This window comes from Schistosoma mansoni, chromosome 1 (genome assembly GCF_000237925.1).
Source record: "Schistosoma mansoni strain Puerto Rico chromosome 1, complete genome".
Taxonomy (NCBI): domain Eukaryota; kingdom Metazoa; phylum Platyhelminthes; class Trematoda; order Strigeidida; family Schistosomatidae; genus Schistosoma; species Schistosoma mansoni.
In genome coordinates, this window is record NC_031495.1 from 36,337,681 (window position 1) to 36,360,293 (window position 22,613).

The 22,613-nt window shown below is 31.4% G+C and overlaps 1 protein-coding gene across 1 annotated transcript in view; it reads right to left on the reverse strand.

The window, feature by feature from the left end:
• Smp_159050 (putative plexin) overlaps positions 1–22,613 on the reverse strand; it is a gene marked incomplete at its 3' end in the record, with an annotated part of 56,636 nt that overhangs the window by 21,275 nt on the left and 12,748 nt on the right. The window contains exons 2-5 of the mRNA XM_018794256.1: positions 19,760–19,874; positions 10,920–11,010; positions 10,679–10,819; positions 3,920–4,145 (exon numbers count right to left, since the gene is read on the reverse strand). Coding sequence (XP_018648687.1) covers positions 3,920–4,145; positions 10,679–10,819; positions 10,920–11,010; positions 19,760–19,874 — 573 coding nt within the window. The remainder of the gene's footprint in view (positions 1–3,919; positions 4,146–10,678; positions 10,820–10,919; positions 11,011–19,759; positions 19,875–22,613) is intronic.

Consider the following 22,613-nt stretch of genomic DNA (forward strand, 5'->3'; position numbering starts at 1 on the left):
ATTTGTGATGCATTTTGGTATTACCCAAATATTCCGATGGGTGTCAATCGAAGAATCTAATATGTCTCTTAACCACCCATAAAAGTTTTCATTTTTATGTCAACCAAGTATTAATGTAACACTACACGCGTATTTATGAGAAACTAGATGGTTTTCTTGTCAGGTGGCTTTGTGTAGCAGATTTATCTCAGTTTTATTCAGACTATCGGAAATATATTCCAAAGATCATATTTGGAACTCTGATTAGTATTTCACTAACATCAGTTAACAGGTTGTCATATGAATCATTTCCGTCTAAGAAATAAAATTGTATGTACACTTTTGTATATAAAAAGCTTATTTCGTCTTTGAGAGTTGTATAGAAAGGAAATGTAGAGCTTTATCCAGAAGATCCTGTGATGATTCATATCGATTTATTTATTCTTGCTTAAATATTTACTGAATAAAAGTATTTATAAAAGACGTCACTGTAAAGTTCGATGTCCAATTTTAATGATCAATAAGCTTTATTTAATATAGGCTCGAGTAAATCCTTTTGTAAACTGTGTAAAAAATGTGAATATAGAGTTATATTTCTAGGTCAATAAAAACCAAATACATTTCTATCAATATCAACGGGCAAGTAATAAAATACAAAGGTGGAGTGAATTAAATAATGTATTACACTAATGAAGTGATATTCGGAAACAGTTTCAAACAAAAGGTGACAGGTTTTCAATAGTAGTTTAACATTGATCGATTCATGATCCCAATTAAAAATTTAGCAATCTCCACAACCTCACACTGAAAAAGTGACATCAACTGAAAAACCTGTAAAAGCCAGTGAATAGAAAACAGTAATTCTCCCAATATTTTAAGTCCTTTCAGTAGTGAGCACTTCAGATCTCAAAGAGGATTTTACTCATCGTCCTCACATATAATGACAGGCTTCATATTTATTAAACCACTCAGTCTGTCTAGTATTCTCTAACTAATGTCATTTCGAAATGAAAATGAACTTTATATCCTACAAACAATCTTCAAAACCAACTTATAAGAAAGTTAAAATAAATCCCATATTTCAAGTAATAGTTAATTTCAGAAGGGGTTTTGTGGATATTATAGTAATTTTAATAGTTGAGATCATGAATCAATTGAAGCTAGATCATCATGGAAAACCTAGGAGCACTGAAAGCTAAAGGGTATAGAGGTTGAGCGAAACTGATAGGTCCTGGGTTCGAATCTCGCGGGGCGGGATGGTGGATGCGCACTGCTGAGGAGTCCCACAATAAGACGAAACGGTCATCCAGTGCTTCCAGGTATTCCATGGTCGTCTAGCTTCAAATGACTCATGATTTTAACTATATAAAATTACTAAAATCTTCACAAAATCCCCTTCTGATAATGATCATATGGTCACTAGTGACTGGCTCCATGAGGTAATTCCTGGAGTTCTAGTGAGAAGTCGTGACCAGTAGAGTTGATTCATGTCAGGTAGAGACAGGTATCTACCTCAGTACAGTGGAAGTTTGTCGCGCGATTTCGTGGAATGTTTGAGGTTAGACATTAATACCGTTGGACGCCGGCTCAGTGGTCTAGAGGTTAGGCGCTCACGCGCGACACTGAGAGGTCCTGGGTTCGAATTTCGGGAGTCAGGATCGTGGATGCACACTGCTGAGGAGTCCCACAATAGGACGAAATGGCCGTCTAGTGCTTCCAGGTATTATATGGTGGTCTAACCTCAATTGATTTATGATCTCAACTATTAAAATTAATAGTTAATAGTTTGACATTTTAATATTTCAACTGTGTTTTTATATACCATTGCTCTTTACAACTGGTATTATTTTGACAAATAATTCATAAAGCTTGATGATTAATCGATTCAATAAGTTATAAATTCCTAAAACCATATCAAATTTAAGTTATACAACTACAAAACTAAAAGCAATTAGTAACAATGAAAGTAGATTACGAATATTGTTTGATAAATGCTAAACAATTGTATTCAAACTATGGTATATTTCACAATCATCACTTTCACATTATCTAACTAATTCCAGAATAATATTTAACTCAGATAAACTCATTTTTCATGTAACGTATTTTCGTTGTGAATTAAAAAAAAGAAAAAGAAAGAAAAAAAGAAAAGAGAACATTCCTAGATTTATTGCAGCATGTTAATATCATGTATTATGATTAATTAAATTTTCCTTTTAAGAAAAAAAAAGAACAAGTCATGTTCCATCATCATACAATGATAGATCAATACAACAATAATCACTGATAATATGGTGTATAGTGAAAGTCAACCGACAATTCTAAGAAGATAATAAAATTCATTTCCTTGTAAATTGTTCTAAAAAAAATAATAAGAGGTTGACGTTTTACAATTTACAAGCAAAAAAAACAACCCAGAAATGATTAGTTTTTCGAAGAGTTTCAATGATGTGAAGGTTAGATCTATGATGAAAGTTTTACAAGACAAAATGAATTTTGAATGTAACTTCTTCAGAGATAAAAAAGTTTCATTGTGGAATAAAAGAAAGAAAAAAAAATTAAAAAATAATTTTCTCACGAATAGTTCTTTCAAATGGAATAAACCATATTGTACCTGAAATCAAGTTACAAGTCATCTATTATTTTACTAGTATTACTATATTTTAAAGTATTACAGTGTGAGATTATAGCTTTTTTACTTAATCTGAAAAATTAGTGAATCATGTTATGTTGAATATTAACTTGAACATCAACTAGAAATGTATGTATAGAAACTAGATGAAACTGATTTTGATGGAGTTTTGTTCTCTGAACTATATGGTTTGGTCGTGGGGCATTCATCGTCCTTTTGAACGACACCAGAGAATTTTTAGAAGCTTGGTACTCAGGTCAATCAGCAATAAACAAGCACATTGAAATCAATCTAATTCATAAACCAATCAGGAAAATTATGCAGAAATATAGAAACAAATATCAAAATAATGGGAGATATAACCAGAACAAAGAAATAAACCATGACAGATTTAAGGTCAACAAGAACCAATCAACATCGAGGTGCACAGGATAAGCTGTGAATCACATGTTGAGAAATTCAAACACGTCACTTCTACCCGAAGTTTGTGCTGATGATGTCGTTCAGAAGGACGATGAAAGCTCCATGACCAAACCATCCAGTTCAGAGAACAAAACTCCATCAAAATCATCCACCTGAGCTACAAATCTTCTCTACCATCTCAAGATGAAACTGACTTTATTGTTAATAACAGTGATAAAATCTATATCCTTTAAAAAATACAACCGGAACTGTGAAATATACTTAAATATTGAAATCAAACTAGTCAGTTACAGTACAAATTTTCTAAGAAAGAGATGCTTCCCAAAACTTCCTATTTAATTTTACTTGACATTACATCTTAATGTTTAATAACCTACCTACTTTAAGTTAACACATATATTCATTTAGTTTTTAAATATTTGTTATCGAACCAGATATTATTGATAAAATTGTGCACTTAGTGAAATAACTTAACATCATGATTTATATATGTAGAAAAGGTTGCAGTTAATTCTGTAGTCTATGCGTATGCAATTTCGTCTGATGTAGCATTTGAATATAAAGTGAGTGTTCGTTTTATCCTTAAATGCCATTCCGATGATTTATTTGTCTCTTGAATTTATGATAGACATAAAAAGCTTAAATTGTAAATTGCGTCCATTTCATTGTTTCTTGAAATGGAGTAACACATGTAAAATGTAGATTGATTTATTCATAGGTCATTATCGTAGGATGCTAAATGTCTTAAAAAGTGAAACGAAAACTTAATCAGCCATTGGGAACAATATGCGTTTCTTAAAAATATTGAACAAAGAAGTTTAATTTTCAATATCTATATTCTCAATTGTGCTAATTAGTGATTGGATATCTACTACTGGAGCTCACCTGCTATAAATGTTGGATTTTTATCAGTGACCAATGCACCTGTCCAATTGAAATTTCCATTCCAATCTGGCATATAAGCACGAAATATACGCAAGTATTCTAAAGTAAATGCAGATATATAAGTGAATCCATCAGCTGCATTCAGAACACTGGGTGGTTTATCAGGATATAGTGAATTGAAATGGGGATTTTCCCATTGAATTAATGGTATGGCCAGATTTTCAACCTAACAAAGAAAAAAAGATCACAGTTAAAGAGTTCTGTTAACAACGGATTTGAAAATATATCAACAACTCTTTATTTGCCTGGACTGAGCTGTAAAGTTTAACAATTTAATAAAATATTTACACAAATATAAAGTTGTTCGTAACACCTGAGTTGTGTTGTCCAGAAAGTCTAAATAAAATATCCTTATACCTATATCCAGGGTTTTGACCAGACTGTGCTTGTAACTGGTGTAGTATATAATTTGCTATTGTTTAAACCATTGAGAGTAGTTGTCATGATAAACGATGGTATATAAATATTCAGTAGTGACCGATCACCTTGATTATAAAAGCACTTGAAAAAATTCTAACACATTTTCGAACAATTTTCATTTCTGTCCCTTCTGAACTAAATGGGCTGAAATACAGCTGTTAACCGTTTTGACTAGACCTTTGCTTAATCACATTAGGAGGTGCTTATGAGCCCGAGTATACAAATTCCTAGAACATCTGCCTATATAACTTGGCTCGTGAGCACCTCCTAGTGTGGTTAAGCAAAGGTGTAGTCAAAACGGTTAACAGCTCTATTTTTAGCCCATTCAGTTCAGGCAGGACATAGAGCCAACATCGAGCAATCTTTCACAATTTTCATTTCATTAGACTGAATTTTACTAAAATTTCTATCAAACTTCGTTTAATCAACAAATAGTCTAATTAGTATCAAGTAAATAAAATAGTATCACTGTGGATAGATTTCAATAATCACACATAGTTCAAAAACAAATTCCATGCTCAGATTGAAATTTAATTAATCTATGAGAATGAATTAATCTCATGAATTCACACCATAAACTATAAATAAATAATTAATAATATATATGTATGACGAAGGGTACACAATAAAGAGTTAATAGACCTGATATAAGAACATTAAAATAATCACTAAGTATAATAACTAATCTACTTAGTCGATACTAGTCTATTGAGGGTAGAATAATTATACTTTTTATATTATTTTAAATGAAATACATATTCTATTCAAACGTCTTGCGTTAGTTACAAATTTAAGTCGATTCTTCGTACTGTGGATAGAACGTGATATTTTAATTACAAAGGAGTAAAAGTTACATAATATTTGAATTTTCAATATTAAATAAACGTTTTAATCACGTTTCGAAAAAGTTTTTTAAAAAAGTACTTTTCTTACAATTCTGCTGGTACAATAAATAAAACTTTCACAATCATGGCAACATGAGTAAGTTTTTGCTTTTTTCTATTCCAATTCACTATTCATATGAAAATTCTTTCTTGTTTTGTTGGTTTTATTGGGTTTAGCAAAGATGGATAGTGGCTAACAGTGGAATCCAGGACGCGCCTTTCGTCCTATTTGGAACTCGTCAGCTGGATGTACCTGCATCTCAGAGCTGATGTTCACTCTGAGACTCGAACCCAGTACCTTTCGCCTCAAACGCCATCACGTTATCCACTCAACTACTAAGTCTTGATAGCCACTTGCTTGTGCAATGGGATGAAGTTTAGATTCAATTAGTATTGTTTGTTTGAATCTTCCCATTGATGTTTAGGACTGCAACTTGTCAGTCTCTTATTGGCAGTTGCAGTTCTAAGCATCCATGGGTAGATTCAAACAAACAATACTAAGTGAATAGTTCTCATAACTTTTATTTCTGCTTACACAAACATGTCTTATTCATTATATTTAAGTTCTTACAATCTATGTATACAAACTAAGTAATGAAGAAACCTATCATTCATGATAATGTTTTTATCGTATTTAGTAATCAAATGGTTATATCACCTGGATGAATACAGTAACCAACACTATGTACTTAGATAATAATAATAATAATAATCAGTAAAAGGCTCTTTGTTTCTCACTACAGCTATTCATCCAAAAATTAAACTCCAACTTGAAAACATCATAAAGATCTTTTTTTCATATTTTTCACTTGGTCATCTGTTAGTACTAAATTTTTTATTGTTTATTTTTGTTTTTCCTTTTCAAAATTAAAATGAAATTGATATATATATATATATTGTCCGAATACTTTCTTCTTATTCGGAGGTGTATACAAAATTTTTATGGAATGATATCAAAATTTAAACACTATTCTATTGATAAATTGTGAAAAAGAATTTTACTTAAAAGTTTATAAACGAATTTTATTCTTTTATACATGAATTATTTTTAGATTTGTATTGGCGGAAACGTTTCGTCTAGGTCATTCATATTGGTTGATAACCACCTTATTAACATACTGATGAATTTTAGTCAATATTGTCGCTTGTTAGAATTTGTTGATATCACTAAATTATTTTCCAAAATATCGTAAACAATTTCAGTTATTTGATTTTATATGACAATTTTGTTAATAGGGGATGTAATTGTGCTGTTGTAATAAAACTTTTTGGTATGACGTACGGTGTTCGAAATCTGGTTGTGATACACGGTATGCTACGTGCTAACCTTCAAACTGTCTACTTGAGCGAGAACATAAGAGTAAGCAAGAAAGTGTATTGGACTACCGAATAAAATGCGTAAATATTCATTCATTTATATATATACCACGGTATCCTTAGAAATTGATTTCAGTGATATGCACTTGACCTTTACCTACTTCTGATCGACTCTCTATATCACTTTTCTTTGACTTAAAGAATTATTTCTAGTAGAATGGTGACAATTCGAGTATCAGCGTCATTTTTGAAATTTTAGTTCAAAAGATTTGTTTCTAAGACTGTTTTATTTAGTTTTGTTGAAAATGTCAACAATTTATGTTTGAAATTTCGTACATGATATATAAGTAAATGAAATAGATAGTTTTAATCCACTCATTATTATGAAGATTATTGATTGATAATATAATTTATTAGAATCAACGTCCTTTGAACTATTCATACGCCAAAAATAAAACAAAAATTATATACGTAACAGATGAACTTAATTTGTAAATAATACTTCTAATTAGTATGGATAGTGTAGTGTGAGTTACTTATATCCACATAAGTAGTATATGGTGATGGTAAGGCTTTATTTATGTATTTGAACACATAAATATTTGTACAAAGGGGCACCAGATACTTATGCGCCACACAAATCTTATTCGATTTGTGTGGGGGCTGTGCTACTGCCCGGGTGCCCGGACCGAAGCAGGGGTCAGACAGAGAATGTATTTCACTTGAAGATCGATAAGAAAAGAACCGAAACGAATCACAATCGGTATGAAAATGCACGAACAATGAAATCAGAGAAGATGGACTGATATTTGCAGAAAGAACAGTGAAGATTGAGACAATTCATTGTTATTTTGCAAATTAACTATTTACTGTATGGTTATCAGATTTTAGTGAGATAGTCTGTAATTTGTGATTAAATATGGTCGATTGTCCTCACCTGTATTCTTGTGCACTACATTAGTTTACGGGAGTAATTTCATACTTTTTATTCAATTCAGTTAAAGTTTTATTATATTGTTTTATCTTAATTAAATTACAAAATATTTAATTAAGTGATATGCTGATTACTATACATATACAACTTTCTCAGTTTATATAATTATAAAAAAAGCTTTTGGGATTTTGCCGTAAATTTTATTTTTGTGGTGCTCGAAAGAATGCTGAAGATCAACCATTGGTACATTTTATATTCCCTACTATTAGCATCTATTAATCAATTAGTGTACTAGTTTTATTGATGGAGAACGAAGTCATGACCTTAATTTCAGTAGCGACTGAGGTTTAAGTATAAAAGTCTTAAATAATTTAAGACAATTCCTTGAGATATATTGTACTATAACACAACTGACATCTGGTATTCTCTACCATTGTTTTTGAAAGTCAACTAAGAAAGTAAAAAATATTTAATACGCCGAGGTAAGTAATACCATTGTTAGGAAGATATCATCTTCAGTCATTAACGCTAAGTGATTATAAACTACATTAGTTGTAGAATAGTGTTAGAAACGCAAGTGATACAGAAATTCAGTAATTTAAAGCAATAAATACCAACTTCATGTATCTGTATGAATTGGTTATTCAGTATTCTAAAAGATTGAATAAATTACCTCAGTATATAAAGTACATTTCCTCTTTTGAAACCGAATACTTTGTGAAGAGATGCCAAGTAAGTAAGTTGTTTACAGTTACACATCATATTTATAAAAATCACTGACCAAAGGAGATAAAAACCTATTCTAATCAATAAGAAGAAATTTATTTCTGTTATTAACGTTTAGGTATAATGAAATGGGTCTTTGAGTTCGATTTTTAACTATTCCGTACGTGTTTATAAAACTCTGAAAATAAGTGTTATCTCTCAATTTCTTACTACTAATTTTCATAAAATAAATAAATGAAGAAAATCGATTTATCTTGCTCACAAATTGTCGCCTCAATTCTTCCATTATTAAAGTAAATATGTTACAGTGCAAAATATTGATCTGCGGAACGTCACATGTCACTTTATTTACCAATGTTATTCGGTTTTATATTAGATATCAATGATTTAAAATCACATGATTAACTCAAGACATTACGTATGATCGTATATAGATGTTTACCGCTTATTGTAATACAACTCAATAGAGGTAAACTGACTTTTTGAAACAGGTCAACTAGAAACGTCTATATAATTTTATAGAGGTATATGTAATATTTAGATAAATTCATAGACATTATTACGAGTAACAATGGAATATTTGCAAATTCAACGTTTTATCATCAATACAAATAGTTATTTATTACAAAAGTTATGTGTCATTATGAGTACTTGATTTGATAAAATATTTGAGAAGTGTGTAGCGAAACATCTTGATTGAATTATATTCGTCAAGTGTACATGATCTCGATTTCTAAGACAAAAAATCACAATATGTCTCTTCATGATTAAAAGTCAAGCGTTTATTACTTAACAACTGTTAGAGGATTTGATGTACTTTTAGCGAACTAACTATGTTTTGGTGACAATAGTGCCAGGTGTGAGTCTGAAAACGAAATATCTTTCTGATCAGATGGTATGATAAATCATAATATTTTCTTCCCATAGTTGTTGATCTTTTCTTTGAAATTGAAAATCATATGATAAATCTATTTTTATGTTGATTTTGACAATCTCTTTAGAGTGTTTTAGTAGTTAAAATCGTTGTAGGCAATAAATTCTATAAATAGTCACCAGGACTTTCTTCAGATTTATCACTTATTCGTTCTATTCTATTTGTTTTTATTAGTCAAATGTCGGAGGGGAAACAGTGATATTTCCCAGTCTTATAAAACGCAATGGCTTTATAATAGTTCAAACTGACAAAATGTACTTAAGACTGTTACCGACGTGTTGTGTTAGATTATAATTATCATTTGTGTCCACAATTATTTAGAAAAATTTTCGTTAGTAGTTTTTGTTATTACAATCACAACGTATGTATGATTAGATTATTTCTAATTTTAGACAGCAACTAATTTGAAACTACTGTGAGATCTAGACATTTACGTATTTGTATTCCAATTAAAAGTTAGAAAGGGCGTCTTTACTCTGTCAGTAGAAGGCATTTAATGAAAATATTGATGACGAATGGTTATTCATTGAACTTCATAAGCTGACGGATAAGTAGCCATATGACAAAACCTACTACGATTTTTGGGTCAAAAACATGTTAACTTCATTCTACATTTGATTGGTGATTTAAATAGTCTTATATTGAAACGATGTCAAATTAGTGATCCTAAGTACTTTTTATGCAATACAGTTACTCATGATTGAAAAGTGAAGGTCAATGCTTCAGCGAGAATCCTAACAGATTGTAATGATTGTATCTAATAATATTACGCACGTCAACTTGTATGTGTATGGACACACATATATGGATAGGAGCAACCAAGATCTGGAGCCAAGGATGGTTGAACATATGTCTTAGTGGCTAAAAATAAAAGCGTAGGATAAACAAATAACTTCATTCTGTGGGAAAAATTTGGTTGCAATGCGTGATACACTCGATATTATAGCAGTCTTTGCAGTGTCGAATAGTTGTTCATAGACGTATCGATTTTATATTAGACGATTAGTGAGACGTTTGTGTTGTTACATGACTTTTGGATTTCTATTAGCTGACAGATGAAGATAAATAAAACATGAAATAAATAGGCAATACAGCCAGATCAACTGAATCACTGGCTAATAATCACTTCAAGTAAACTAAAAATGCATTTTGACTTTTCTATACTTACAGGTGAAAACTATGGAGTGTTTTGAATATATATTCGCAATTCAGAGCATTGAATTATTGAGAAGCGTAACTTATTACGCGTTGAAATCTCAAGCTTTGGGTAACTGTTATGAAATATGTCAAGTGATGTCTTCCATTGATTTGTGAATCATTTAATTAGTTGGGGCAGCAGGTTAAAGAAAATAATTTGTCGAAATGGTAAGAAAATGACTCATATAATAGGTGGAACAATACTTTAAACAGTATGTCACTTAATCACTGTTACTCTAAAAAAATCCATTTAGGGAGTTAACTGACTACAGGGAGATACTACTTACCGTTGGGACCATGCAACCACTTTCAGCAAGTAGATTAGGACGATTTTCGTAAGAATGATGAGTCACGTAGCAGATCCATATCATACGTTCATCAGGCATTTTAGCAAGTAAACTGATTTCTTTCATTGAATGACATGACCACTAAAAATTACGAATGATAAAATGAAATGAATTAGGATAAAGACTTGGTACTTTTTAAGAAAATTTAATAGTTGTAGAAATTCTGACATTATATAGATACCAGTAGCATTTCGTCTTCTTTGGCAGTTGACCAGTGAACACCTTTTTTAAAGTTAGATAAGTGATGATTTATGTCTATTTTTTCATTGGTGCTGTTTAATAAAACAATTTGAACTAAATAATACAGACGTTGTAGCTTAATAAAACTATATAAAACTAATAATGTTATTAGATTAACACTTGTCTATCACAATATATGGTACTAAATTGGACACAAATTTAATATTGCAATTCCCTGTTGTTGTTGTTGTTGTTGCTGTATTTTCTTCATTGAAATGTATTTAATTTCTACTTTCAATATATTTGGTTACTTGTACTGTTTTTTCTTTAAAAAATATTAACTAAAGATGGAGCTGATAAAAAACATTCTATCAAAAGTTGCCATGGTGAATTTGAATAATCTGTCTACAATCGTTTTGGGAAACTGTTAAATATGAATAAATGATAAGCTTTTTTTGGGTTGCCCATTTAGGACTTGAAAAAGTGAAATATTTTTTTCAATAATGAACAGTTTACTTTACCATAATCTCCAATATTTTAACTAGAAATATCTTATTCTTAACCTGAACTAAATATTAAATCATCATTTGTTAATTGTGATTATTCAAAAGGTTTTGCTTATCATAAAATAATAGTTTACAATAAATGATTTTCAGATAGTTGTTCATTAGTTTCTTCTTGGTTTTGTATGTGAAGAACAATCTATTAAGTTGTTTGGTATAACTTTTATTTCCTTCATGGTGTGGTGTGGGTTACTTATATCCATATAAGTGGTATATGGTGCAGGTCAGATATAGAATGTATTTTGGCAGAAGATCGATAAAGGAAAAAACGGGAATGAAGCGCAATCGGTATGAAAATGCGTGAACAATAAAATCAGTGAAGATGGACTGATATTTGCAGAAGGAACAGTGAAGACTGAGACAATTAACTGTTATTTTGCAAATTAACTATTTACTGTATGGTTATCAGATTTTAGTGAAGCAGTCGATTATCCACTCGTGTTCTTGTTCACTACAATGGTTTATCAAACGTAAATAATGTCTAAATATTATTTCTGAAGAACGGAAGCTTGTATTTCATACTTCTTACTCGGTAACTACTGTAGAACCGTTAAACAAAACATAATTTATTACTCATTGATATATCTGAAGATGTACTTCAAACTGCTCCCAAATCCTAACAGTCAAAGAGTGCTAACGAATAAGAAGCAGTGTGATAACTGTAAGAAGAGTTTCCAGCTTACCGAAGAGACTGCAATCAAGAAATTCAGTGATACAATCTGTAGTGACGTGCCAATGAGTGACCTCCAAAGATGTTTTAAGCGATGAATAGGGCAATTTGCAGGACAGTTAAACAAGACTAAATCTCAAACAACGCTTAACAGATGACGCTTTGGCCTATCGGCCAGTGACTACTGATCAACCTGATCAAGTAGACTTGAGTAAGAACCTCTAGCTTCTGAAACACTGAACATCCTGAAACGCAGGCTATCGACATCTCTCTTCTTTTCTGTGACGGTGATGAACTTTTAATTAAGGAACTGGCTGAAATGTATGTAAAGATTCAGGATACGAAAAGTGTCTCATATTCCTGGAGTACTATGACAGTCATTTCCAAATTAAGAAACAGAGTAAGCAGATTGTTTGATAGTGATTAGGATATAACATTGTGTTATACTGTTTAATAACCAAAAGTTTCTATTATAATCCATCGGACTTGTGGAACTCATCAAGAGTAGGCTGGGTTTTATTTAGGGCAACCTCGACAGTCTTTGATTCCCCTGTCTAGACTATACCTTGAGAATGTCTATTTATTAGGGCGTAGACGAGAAGTTTATCAACACCTTAATAGTTCTGTAGATTGATGTTGCATGTAGAGTGAAGAAATACAGCCATAGTTTTTATTGTTCTAATTTCTTTTTAACTATTCACTTTCCATTTCAATAGCAAAAACATTTTTTACACAGCCTTAATTGAAGTGAGTACGTATGGTGTTAAAAACCTGGTGACCAGTGAAGATAATTCGTCATTGAATATGTGGAGTAAATTGTCAAAATTCACTGTAATGCCCAGGCTGCCATAGTAGCACATAATCAGTGGCAATTTGTGTACGTAAGTATGAAATATACTCTACACCAGCGCAGCGAAAATTTTCCAAGACTGACAAGAATCTATATCTGCACTTACTGTTTGTAGTAAGCCTTTGAAAATAGTTGAAATGTTCGTTTATCTAGGTGGATATGTGAAAACCGGTGGTTTGTTGGTAAATTAAGACCAATCTACGTTCCGTGAAAGCAGGAATAGTCTATGTTGATCATGTCAATCTTTCGCGGAGAGGTCAGTTTATGACACTGCTCCGTTGTATGGGATCGGCATCTGTAAGTCCATCCCAAACTTCGGTCAGAGTTCTAGGGGAAGTGCAACTAAATGACTTCAGATATTATTTGACATAAAAATAATATTAAACTGAACAAAATTGGTATTCGTTAGATTTTTAACTATGTCTAATAAAATAATGTTACTGTACATTTGTTTATTGATCGTAAAAACCATCTCCATTCTGATTTTTTAAGAAATTTTGCCACCATATTGTACCGAAATGTCAATGTGCTTCATAAAAGGTAGTTCATGATAATTCCTGGTACATAAATTAATGATTGTTTATGTGGTCATGTACGACTTAAGGACTCAGTAGACGTCTCAAAAAATCACATTATTAACCATAGATTAGGAATTTAGCTACTCTTTTCAAATGATAACAAAAATATCTCAAGTTCTGGAACTGAATAACCTGTAGTGACCCATCAACATTCTGTACTAGATTCCTTGGTTTGTCTGAGGCTGTCAAAGATAAATGGTTTAACTCCCTAATAGAATTAGACTATTGCGGAGGACATTTCTGATAAATATAAACTGATTTTGAACCACAAATGTGTAGCAATATTTAGAATGAAATAGTAATGCTATATTCAAGTTAGGCTTCAAGTTCAATAAAAGTGAATAATATCTACACTGGCAATCAAAATAGATATGATATAGAACTCACAGAATTGTTGCATTCTGACACAGACTTTAATGACGTGGGTAGTGTATATTTATCATGTTGTTCGAATGTCCTCATGTCTAACTTTAACAGAGTTCCTCTAAATTAAAATGGAAAAAAGAGTTTTTAAAGAAAAAGGCTTTAATTAAAAAGTCTTATATGACATTTTATTAGACAAAGATTCTACTGTACGCTAACTACTGTAAACATCCTACACTTTGTCAGAACCACGAATTGTATGCATTTACTAAAGACAAGATTTCACTATAAAAGGTTCTACGAATCTTGTAAATAATTATATAGTCATATTATGACGTTTTTGTACAAAACCACTCACTCATTTGGCCACTGAAAGCAATGATCTATTTGTGTCACTATCATCATGGAATCTAAAGTAAGCAAATGAACATCAGAATTATTATGCTTCGTTTTAAATACAGAGATTAAGACCTAGACGTTAAAGTTTCTTCAGACTTAAAACATTTCTTAAGACAGTCCTTCTAATGCTGATAATAGTTGATATAATATCCAATTTACTCTTAGCATACTGAACATCTTCATGAGGTGACATCAATTTAACAATAAGCAATTCGAAAAAAAGTCTTATTGTTTCAGGTTGAGAATTATGCTCAATCAAATGTATTTTATGTAATTCGACTGTGATGGAGTTTTGTTCTCTGAGCTGGATGGTTTGGTCGTGGAGCTTTCATCGTCCTTCCGAACGATTTCATCTCCATCATCTCAATTCGACTGTGAAAATCTTTTTTTACTGTTATGGTTTAAACTATTTCATATTTTTGAATAACCTTGTTATAGATAAAATAATTTTGTTTATTACTGCTATCTGTAAGGCTTAATTTATCATAAAATGTTAATCTGGAGAATAGTACTTTCAAACTACGTTTTATTATGTCCAAATGGTAATATAAAGATTTTTGAGATATATAAGAATGCTAATTATCATTCATAATGTAGTACCCTTAAAAATAATAAAAATAATTCATTTTTCAAATAAAATAAAAATTGGTAATATCAATGTATGTGATTCCTTTCATTATAATTTCATAATCTCTCAATCACGGAAATCATTAAATATACTTCGGGGTTCTAGATAATCTATATTAATGGATAATTAAGTTTTTAGTTAGATGAAAGACGTTGTAACGATATTGATTAAAGTAATGACAAAATCAATCTAACTGATAGATGTATAGCATTTTATCAGTTCATCATTGAATAAGTCGATTGTTTTCTATATACTCTTAGATTGTGTTATGTAGCCTAGACTCGAATTCATACTGAACAGAAATGAAATGATAAAGCTCATCAACTGTAAATACAGGTTTGAATCTCGCGAGGTGGGATCGTGGATGCGCACTGCTGAGGAGTCCCACAATAGGACGAAACGGTCGTCAAGTGCTCCCAGATTTTCCATGGTGGTCTAGCTTCAATTGACTCACGATATCAACTATATAAAATTACTAAAATCTCCACAAAACCCCCTTCTAATAACTGTTTGTTTAAAAATTATCGTCTAGGCTGCTTTATCTCATGCTGATATGTTATTCAGATCATTATTACCGTTAATTGTCACCACATACCACTCATAGATTACTTTTTCGTTATATTGGTGTCAGATTAAAAAAATAATTAATTAATTCACATTTAATTAAATTTTAGTTGATACTGCTTTGAAAAAATTGAAGGGAAAAAAGATGAAGTAAATGATAATTAACTGTGGTTATCTGACGTATCCAATTATTACGAATAAATTACTTGACCAAGTTCAAGGTAGATCATCTAACTTTCTTGTTCACCGTTTAAATTGACAATTGCATGTCAGATTTATAATGTTCAACTTACCGCATACCTTTATAACAATAGGTGTTGCTTTTGTAGATTTGGACTTTATTTTGGTTGAACAAATTCCTTGTGACTGACACACTGTTACAGTCAGAATGAATTATATAATCTACTTACATGGCTTTCTCAAATTAGCTACTATTTAGAACATATAATGATCACTGAATAAGTTAGAAAGTATACATACTCATGTTATTCTAAAGTTGTCACTAGATCTGGGACGATTTCATAGAGATTCAAAATATATGTTAAAATGCTCCAGTATAAATTATTTTGCGCATTAAATCGGCAAATATGAGGGAATTGTAGTCATTCAGATATTAAATAACATGACTTCGACCATTCTAGTTGCAAAAGAAATTACAGACGTCAACTCGTAGACGTTTTCTCACCAATCGATACATTGAATGGTCACTACCAATGGTACTATTGACAACATTTTTTCTAGTACTGTAGGGCCTAAAAGGTGTATAGTATTTCTCATCCACGTCTACCGAACATATTCTACTATGAACTGATAATCCACTGCAATTATAATTAGCCAGTATTCACAGAAATAACTAAAATATCTATAACATTTAGTGATTTTATTGAATTGTATTTGATTTGGTCAATTAAAATTATCTATTTTGACAATATAGAAAAGTTGAAAAACCTAGTTGAATGAAAATACCTTGTGATTTGTTATGGCTTGTAATCAGTATTATATTTGATAATTACAAAATAATCTCAGATATAAAAACTCTATCTTAATATTACGTGTATATAGCAATTGGACATATAGCAATGTTTGTTTTCTTATAACCTTCATTTTCATCTTTGTCTAGTTGGTAGTTATCTGAAAAGTAATTCATAACCATATATTATCATCATATTAAGTATTTAGTCATTCATCCAGTTTGTAAATGGTCAAAATTTGCTTCTCTTAACTACCGGGATACGTTTCAGGACTTCATTCTTTTTTTAAACAAATTATTCACCCAACTCCGCCTGTAGCTCCTCCGAGGGCTACTGCCGGTCCCAAGCCCGGATAAAGGAGGAGGGTTGGGCTTGGGGTTAGGGACCCCATCCCGTAGAAAACCAAATCGCTAAAAAAAACGCTAACCAGAAAAAATTATTCAAACCATTTAAACTCTGCTCTGGGAGTTGAACTAATAATTATGACGTCTCAAGCCGAGTTCCTTCGGAAGTCATGAGGCCGATGCACCCACTATATCTGTGTTTAATGCTATGGCTTAACCAGAAATTAATCTCACCATCTTTAGCCCGTACTTTCCGATGAGTTGTTGAGTTACGCACCCCGAGGAATTCAATGTATTATTGAGGCATTATATTTATATAGCTTTTCAGATAATAAACGATACACATATGTATTCCAGAACTTGACAAAACTTCCTAAATGCATGACTTACGATATCAAAGTTTTATTTCTATGAGAAACTTCAGTTCTGACGATTAATAAATGCAAGATTTTTGGTCATACGTGGTACGACACTAAAGAAGTGTTAATCATGTTGTTAAGTGTACAATTCGTTCTCGTATATTTTACCATAAAGATAACCTTCAAACCCAAAGTTCTAGAACTCTGATGATTGCACGTTTGTTAATTGCTGGGTCAATACATCAATAGATATTGAATGAAAAGCCGCCAAATGTTTTATGTTACTTCATTGTGTTGGAGATGATATTTCTGAAATTCAATAGAATAGGCTTCTAAAACCCTATTGATGAAGTTTAAATAATTTTCTTATATACTGAATCGTCATACATAATTGTAATATTACTGTGACGTACTTAACAGACTTAGTCTGTTTGAGTGTTGATGCACTAAGCAAAAGTACCTCCATGTCCCTCAGTAGGAGGCCAAAATTACCACCTAAAAACACTTTTAACAGCATGCCTTTTTGACACAAGTTTAGTTGTGCAAAATCATTATATAATATAAATAAATTGGCTAGACTTTACAGTTATATACATAAATAAAATAATATACAAAGAAACAGATTTAAGTTATCTAAAATTCATATTTTATTTAGTATCGTGTTTCAGTATATTTTCCCTTAATATAGAAGACATTTGACTGACGTACCTGACAATGTCCAATACTTGAATAATAATGTTTAAAAGTTATTTTCATAATACCTCGAAAACACAAAACTATTATTTCATTGAAATCATAGACTGATCAACGTTAGACCATCACTAGAAAAATTAAAAGCAGTGGACGGCTATTTATTCCCAAGTTATCAACGATAGTCTAACGTTGATCAGCTCATGATTTTAACGAAAATCAACAATCTTCACAAACCATGACTGTTAAAACTATGAAATCGGTTGTATATAGTTCAAAGTTTAAGTGAATATATTATTAAAGTGAAAGTAAGATAATTTAGACAGCGAGTATATATTTTGTTACTTTTTTAGAAAGTATTTACCCTTTGGAAATATAACCAATTTGTTGAATGCACATAGGTTTGCAAATCTCGCACCATTTTCGTTTCTCTCTCCCAGTCCATGTCATCCTATGATATCTTCATATCCGGTGTTGTTGATTCCGCTTTGGAATTTAGGTCTCCCATCATGATGGCGAGTCCTTTTTTCTGGGCACTTTGTTATGATTGATTGCAGTCTCCCGTATAACTGATCTTTATTGTCGTCGTTGCTAACACTGGTGGGTGCATGAAATTGGATAACATTCATCGTGATTCCCTCTTTCTTTGTTTTGAAGGATGCTTTGATGATTCTGGATCCGTGAGATTCCTATCCTATAAGTGCATTTCGTACTTCCTTGGACAGCATCAGAGCAACTGTCTGAGTGTGTAGAGCATTTTCTTCTCCGTGACCGGAGTACACCAGCATCTCTCCCGTATCTATCCTTTGCTGTCCAATGGGTTTCGCTGACTCCAAGTACTGTCAATTTGTATCTCCTCATTTCCGTTGCTATTTGACTTGTTCTCCCACATTATCCGGACGATCCATTTACCTATAGAAGTTGTTGCTCTGGTTGTCAGAAGGGCCACAGACCTGATGACTTCCGAAGAATCTCGGCTTTGATCATGAGGCGTCATAATTCTTCCTTTAACTCGCAGGACAGAGTTTAAATGGTTTAATTTGTTTAATCTGGTTGGCGTTGCTAACCCTATGCACAAACCTTCTTCTTTAACATGCGTTTGGGACCAGCAGTAACCCAAGAAGGGCTACAGGAAGAGTTTCCGATGAACATCTTTGAAAGTTTCTTAGTCCTGAGTTAGCTCGTGAACACAAATAATTTCTAACTTTTATGGAAAAAAATAATCATAAACTTTGTATCTAACTGTATGATCACTCTCTGGCATGTTGAATTTCGAAAGGCCAGATAGGCTGTAATTAATAAATTAGAGTATTCCAAGCTTTATGTATGGCACTCGACAAAAAGTTAATAAGAATCAAAATTAAATATCTACTATTCAACGCTAGTTAAATCGAATGTAGGAATTAGAATTTATTTATTGAACGAAAACACAAGTGGGGACAATCGAATTTATTTGAATACAAAATTACGGAACATCTTAGTAAAATCTAAGAACCATACATTAAATACTTAATTTGCAAAATATCTCAGACTTTACTGTTATTTCGTTTCCACATCAACCATTCCTTGTTCTCGTCCTCTTTTCTTTGATCTTCTTAACCTTGTGCCTCCAAGCATTTCACTTCTGATTGATGATACATACTAGTTATATCTGTTGACATGGTATATTATGAGCTTTATATAAAGTTTAATAAAATATCGTTGTTTGTGATCATATTGATATATATATATATATATATATATATATATATATATATATCAGTAATATATGATTTACTTCTGTGTAAAATATTTCAGTGCACATGATAAATGGAATCGACTTAATGATATTCAGTGTTTATTTCAATGTTCTATACACTTACCGATTCTTCACTAAATAAATTGAAGATGTTTTTGGTATAATAATCATTTGTGAAAAATTATTATTATTACCATCATCATCTCTGAATTTGATTCCAATATTCTTTTGAATTAAATCTAAAATTAATAATAGTAAATGCAAAAAGATATTTTAATACAGTTTATTATTATATAATTGGAATAGCATGGATTATATTTCAGAATAGATAGGTCATTTATTTCAAAGGGCAATCCCTCAAATAGAGTCCTGAAGGTCAAACAAAGAGAGAAAGACCAAAGAACACATTACGCCCAGAAATGGAGACTGACATGAGAAGAATGAACAAAAGTTGGATAGAACTAGAAAGGAAGGCTCAGGACAGAGTGGGTCGGAGAATGCTGGTCGGTGGCCTATGCTTCATTGGGAGTAACAGGAGTAAGTAAGCAATTTATTTCAAAGGATAAATAAAAAAATTTATAAAATTGTTGAAGCTGTTGGATTAGTCGGTTTATTTACTAATTAATAAAACGAAAGAATAAAAAATAACAATTAATATGATTGATTACTAGAAATCACCAAATCAGAATTCATTACTAGTTATTCTTTCTAACCAGTTCTTGTTGTACATTGTTTTAAATATATTGATATAATCCTCAATGAAGTTGCCTGAAATACTTGGTTGTGGTCTGGTGTGTGACGAAGTCTCATCACGGATACAGAAGGCTCGTCTAGCTTTCGCCAACTTGCGTCATTTAAGGCGTAGGCCAGATATTCGTCTAGCGATCAATGGACGGGTTTACTGTGAAACATTGCCGGTAAGAGTAGATGATATTCGATCATAAATGTCTTCGAAGCATTGCTCGTATATCCTGAGACCACCGAGTAAGTAATGCAGTTGTAAGGAAATGGGTACTAAGTAAGGATGACGAATCGATTGATGAAGTAGTGAAACTTCATGAGTTGAGATGGCTGGGACACTTTTTATGTATGCCCAATCACCGACTGCCCCGACGTGCAATGTTTTATGGTGTAGGAACAGGTTGGAAGAAAGCTAGGGGCGGCCAGACCAAAACGTGGCACAAATCAATGAAGTCACTGACAAGTGGACTGAGCCATGTTGGTAGGTGTAGACTTCCTGGTTAGGATCCACACGATGATAACAAGTGATGGTTAGAGACCTTGAATAAGGCATTTTCTGACAGATCTACTGCGTACCGTTTTCTTTTTTTCATGTATATCTTTTATTATGGTTGTTTCTTATAAACATGTACATAGCTTAGTGGACCACCTGTATTCTTAAGAAAAAATAATAAATATTATACACAGTTTGATGACTTCTTTCCATAGGAAGTTTCAGTTTTATTTATTTATTTATTTATAGGAATTTGTATACTCTTCCCCTATGTCATAAAAATAGATTATTTTCCACTTTTTTTAAAAACTCGAATATTTATTATTTTCATTTCAATCATGATCATATATAAACTGTTATGGTTATATTATCGTCGCCCTAAATGAACATAATGTTTAACTTAAAAGATGGGTAACAGTGATTTGTTCTATAAAAATTTGTGTTCTAAAATGGCGCTGAAGTAAAAGATTGTTAAATTTATTTTATTTTATGTTTTCACACTTTTGTTTATGTTAAATTGAACTTTGAATATCATAAACTGGATATATTGTTTAAAGAAAAAGAGATAAACAAATGTTATTATAAATGACCAAAAAAGAGAACATTTACATTTTGGAAAAGTAATAAACAAACATTAACTTTTCACTTAGTATTGTTTGTTTGAATCATTCCACTGATGTTTAGGACTACAACTGGTCAGTCTCTAATTGGCATATGTGCATACTGTGTGTATCGCCTCGATATAGCCTGAATTCACTAGCATTGTAAGCAAAGATGGATTAATTAATTTTGATTTATAAATACCATGATACATCACAGACTGAAGTATTACAAAAGTTTTTTTTTACTTTTCAATTATTGTTTGTTATTCTAAATAGGGTTATAATTGTATAAACTTATGAAGAGAATGATTTGGTTGTGACAAAATATTTTGAAAGTGTTTAAGTGTCACATTCTAGGTAGATTCATCCCTAAGTACGAAATTCTTATCAGATATGTCGTTAAGTCTAAATTCTTACGAATCCCTTGTTTTAATTCCAGATGACGTTAATTGTTTGTTTAATTTATTTCTTGCTTATGTTTCAAGTTAGGTTCAATGACATTAAACCGTGGGATTAAAACATTTGCCATTCAATATCAGACAGAAAATATTCAGTTTATAAAATTCATCACTTTGAACTACAAAAGCCTGATTTACACACAACTGTCTGACCCGTAATGATGTAATATGTAATTATTATGTATTTTTGAAACATAGGCGGTTGGTTTAAATTTATCCAGAAACACCAATCATTATTTTGAAATAAATATATAATATGAAATGTAATAAGTAGTGTTTTCTTCTATTGACCTTATGTTTTCAATCTTTGTAATTGATTTATTAACTTAATGAATCTGTAAATTCATATAATACATATCAGTATGAATTGGTACTGTCCTGGTAAAGTAAGAAAAAAATTACATTACTTCTCTTTACCTTATTCTCGTTTCTTCATCTAGATATATCATAAGCAACTAAGTTTGAGAACTCAGTCTATTCTATAGTATCTTTTCAATGATTATGGTTTGTCTTTTATAATTGTTTTTATAATACTTCAAATGATAAATAAATTCATTCATATCTACATTGCTAAAGAATGAAAACTTATGAATAGTTATTTCTATGTAGCGTTTTTACTGTTCAATTATGGATAAAGTTTAGAACAGAATGGTTGAAATAATAATGAATTGTATGGGTGATTCA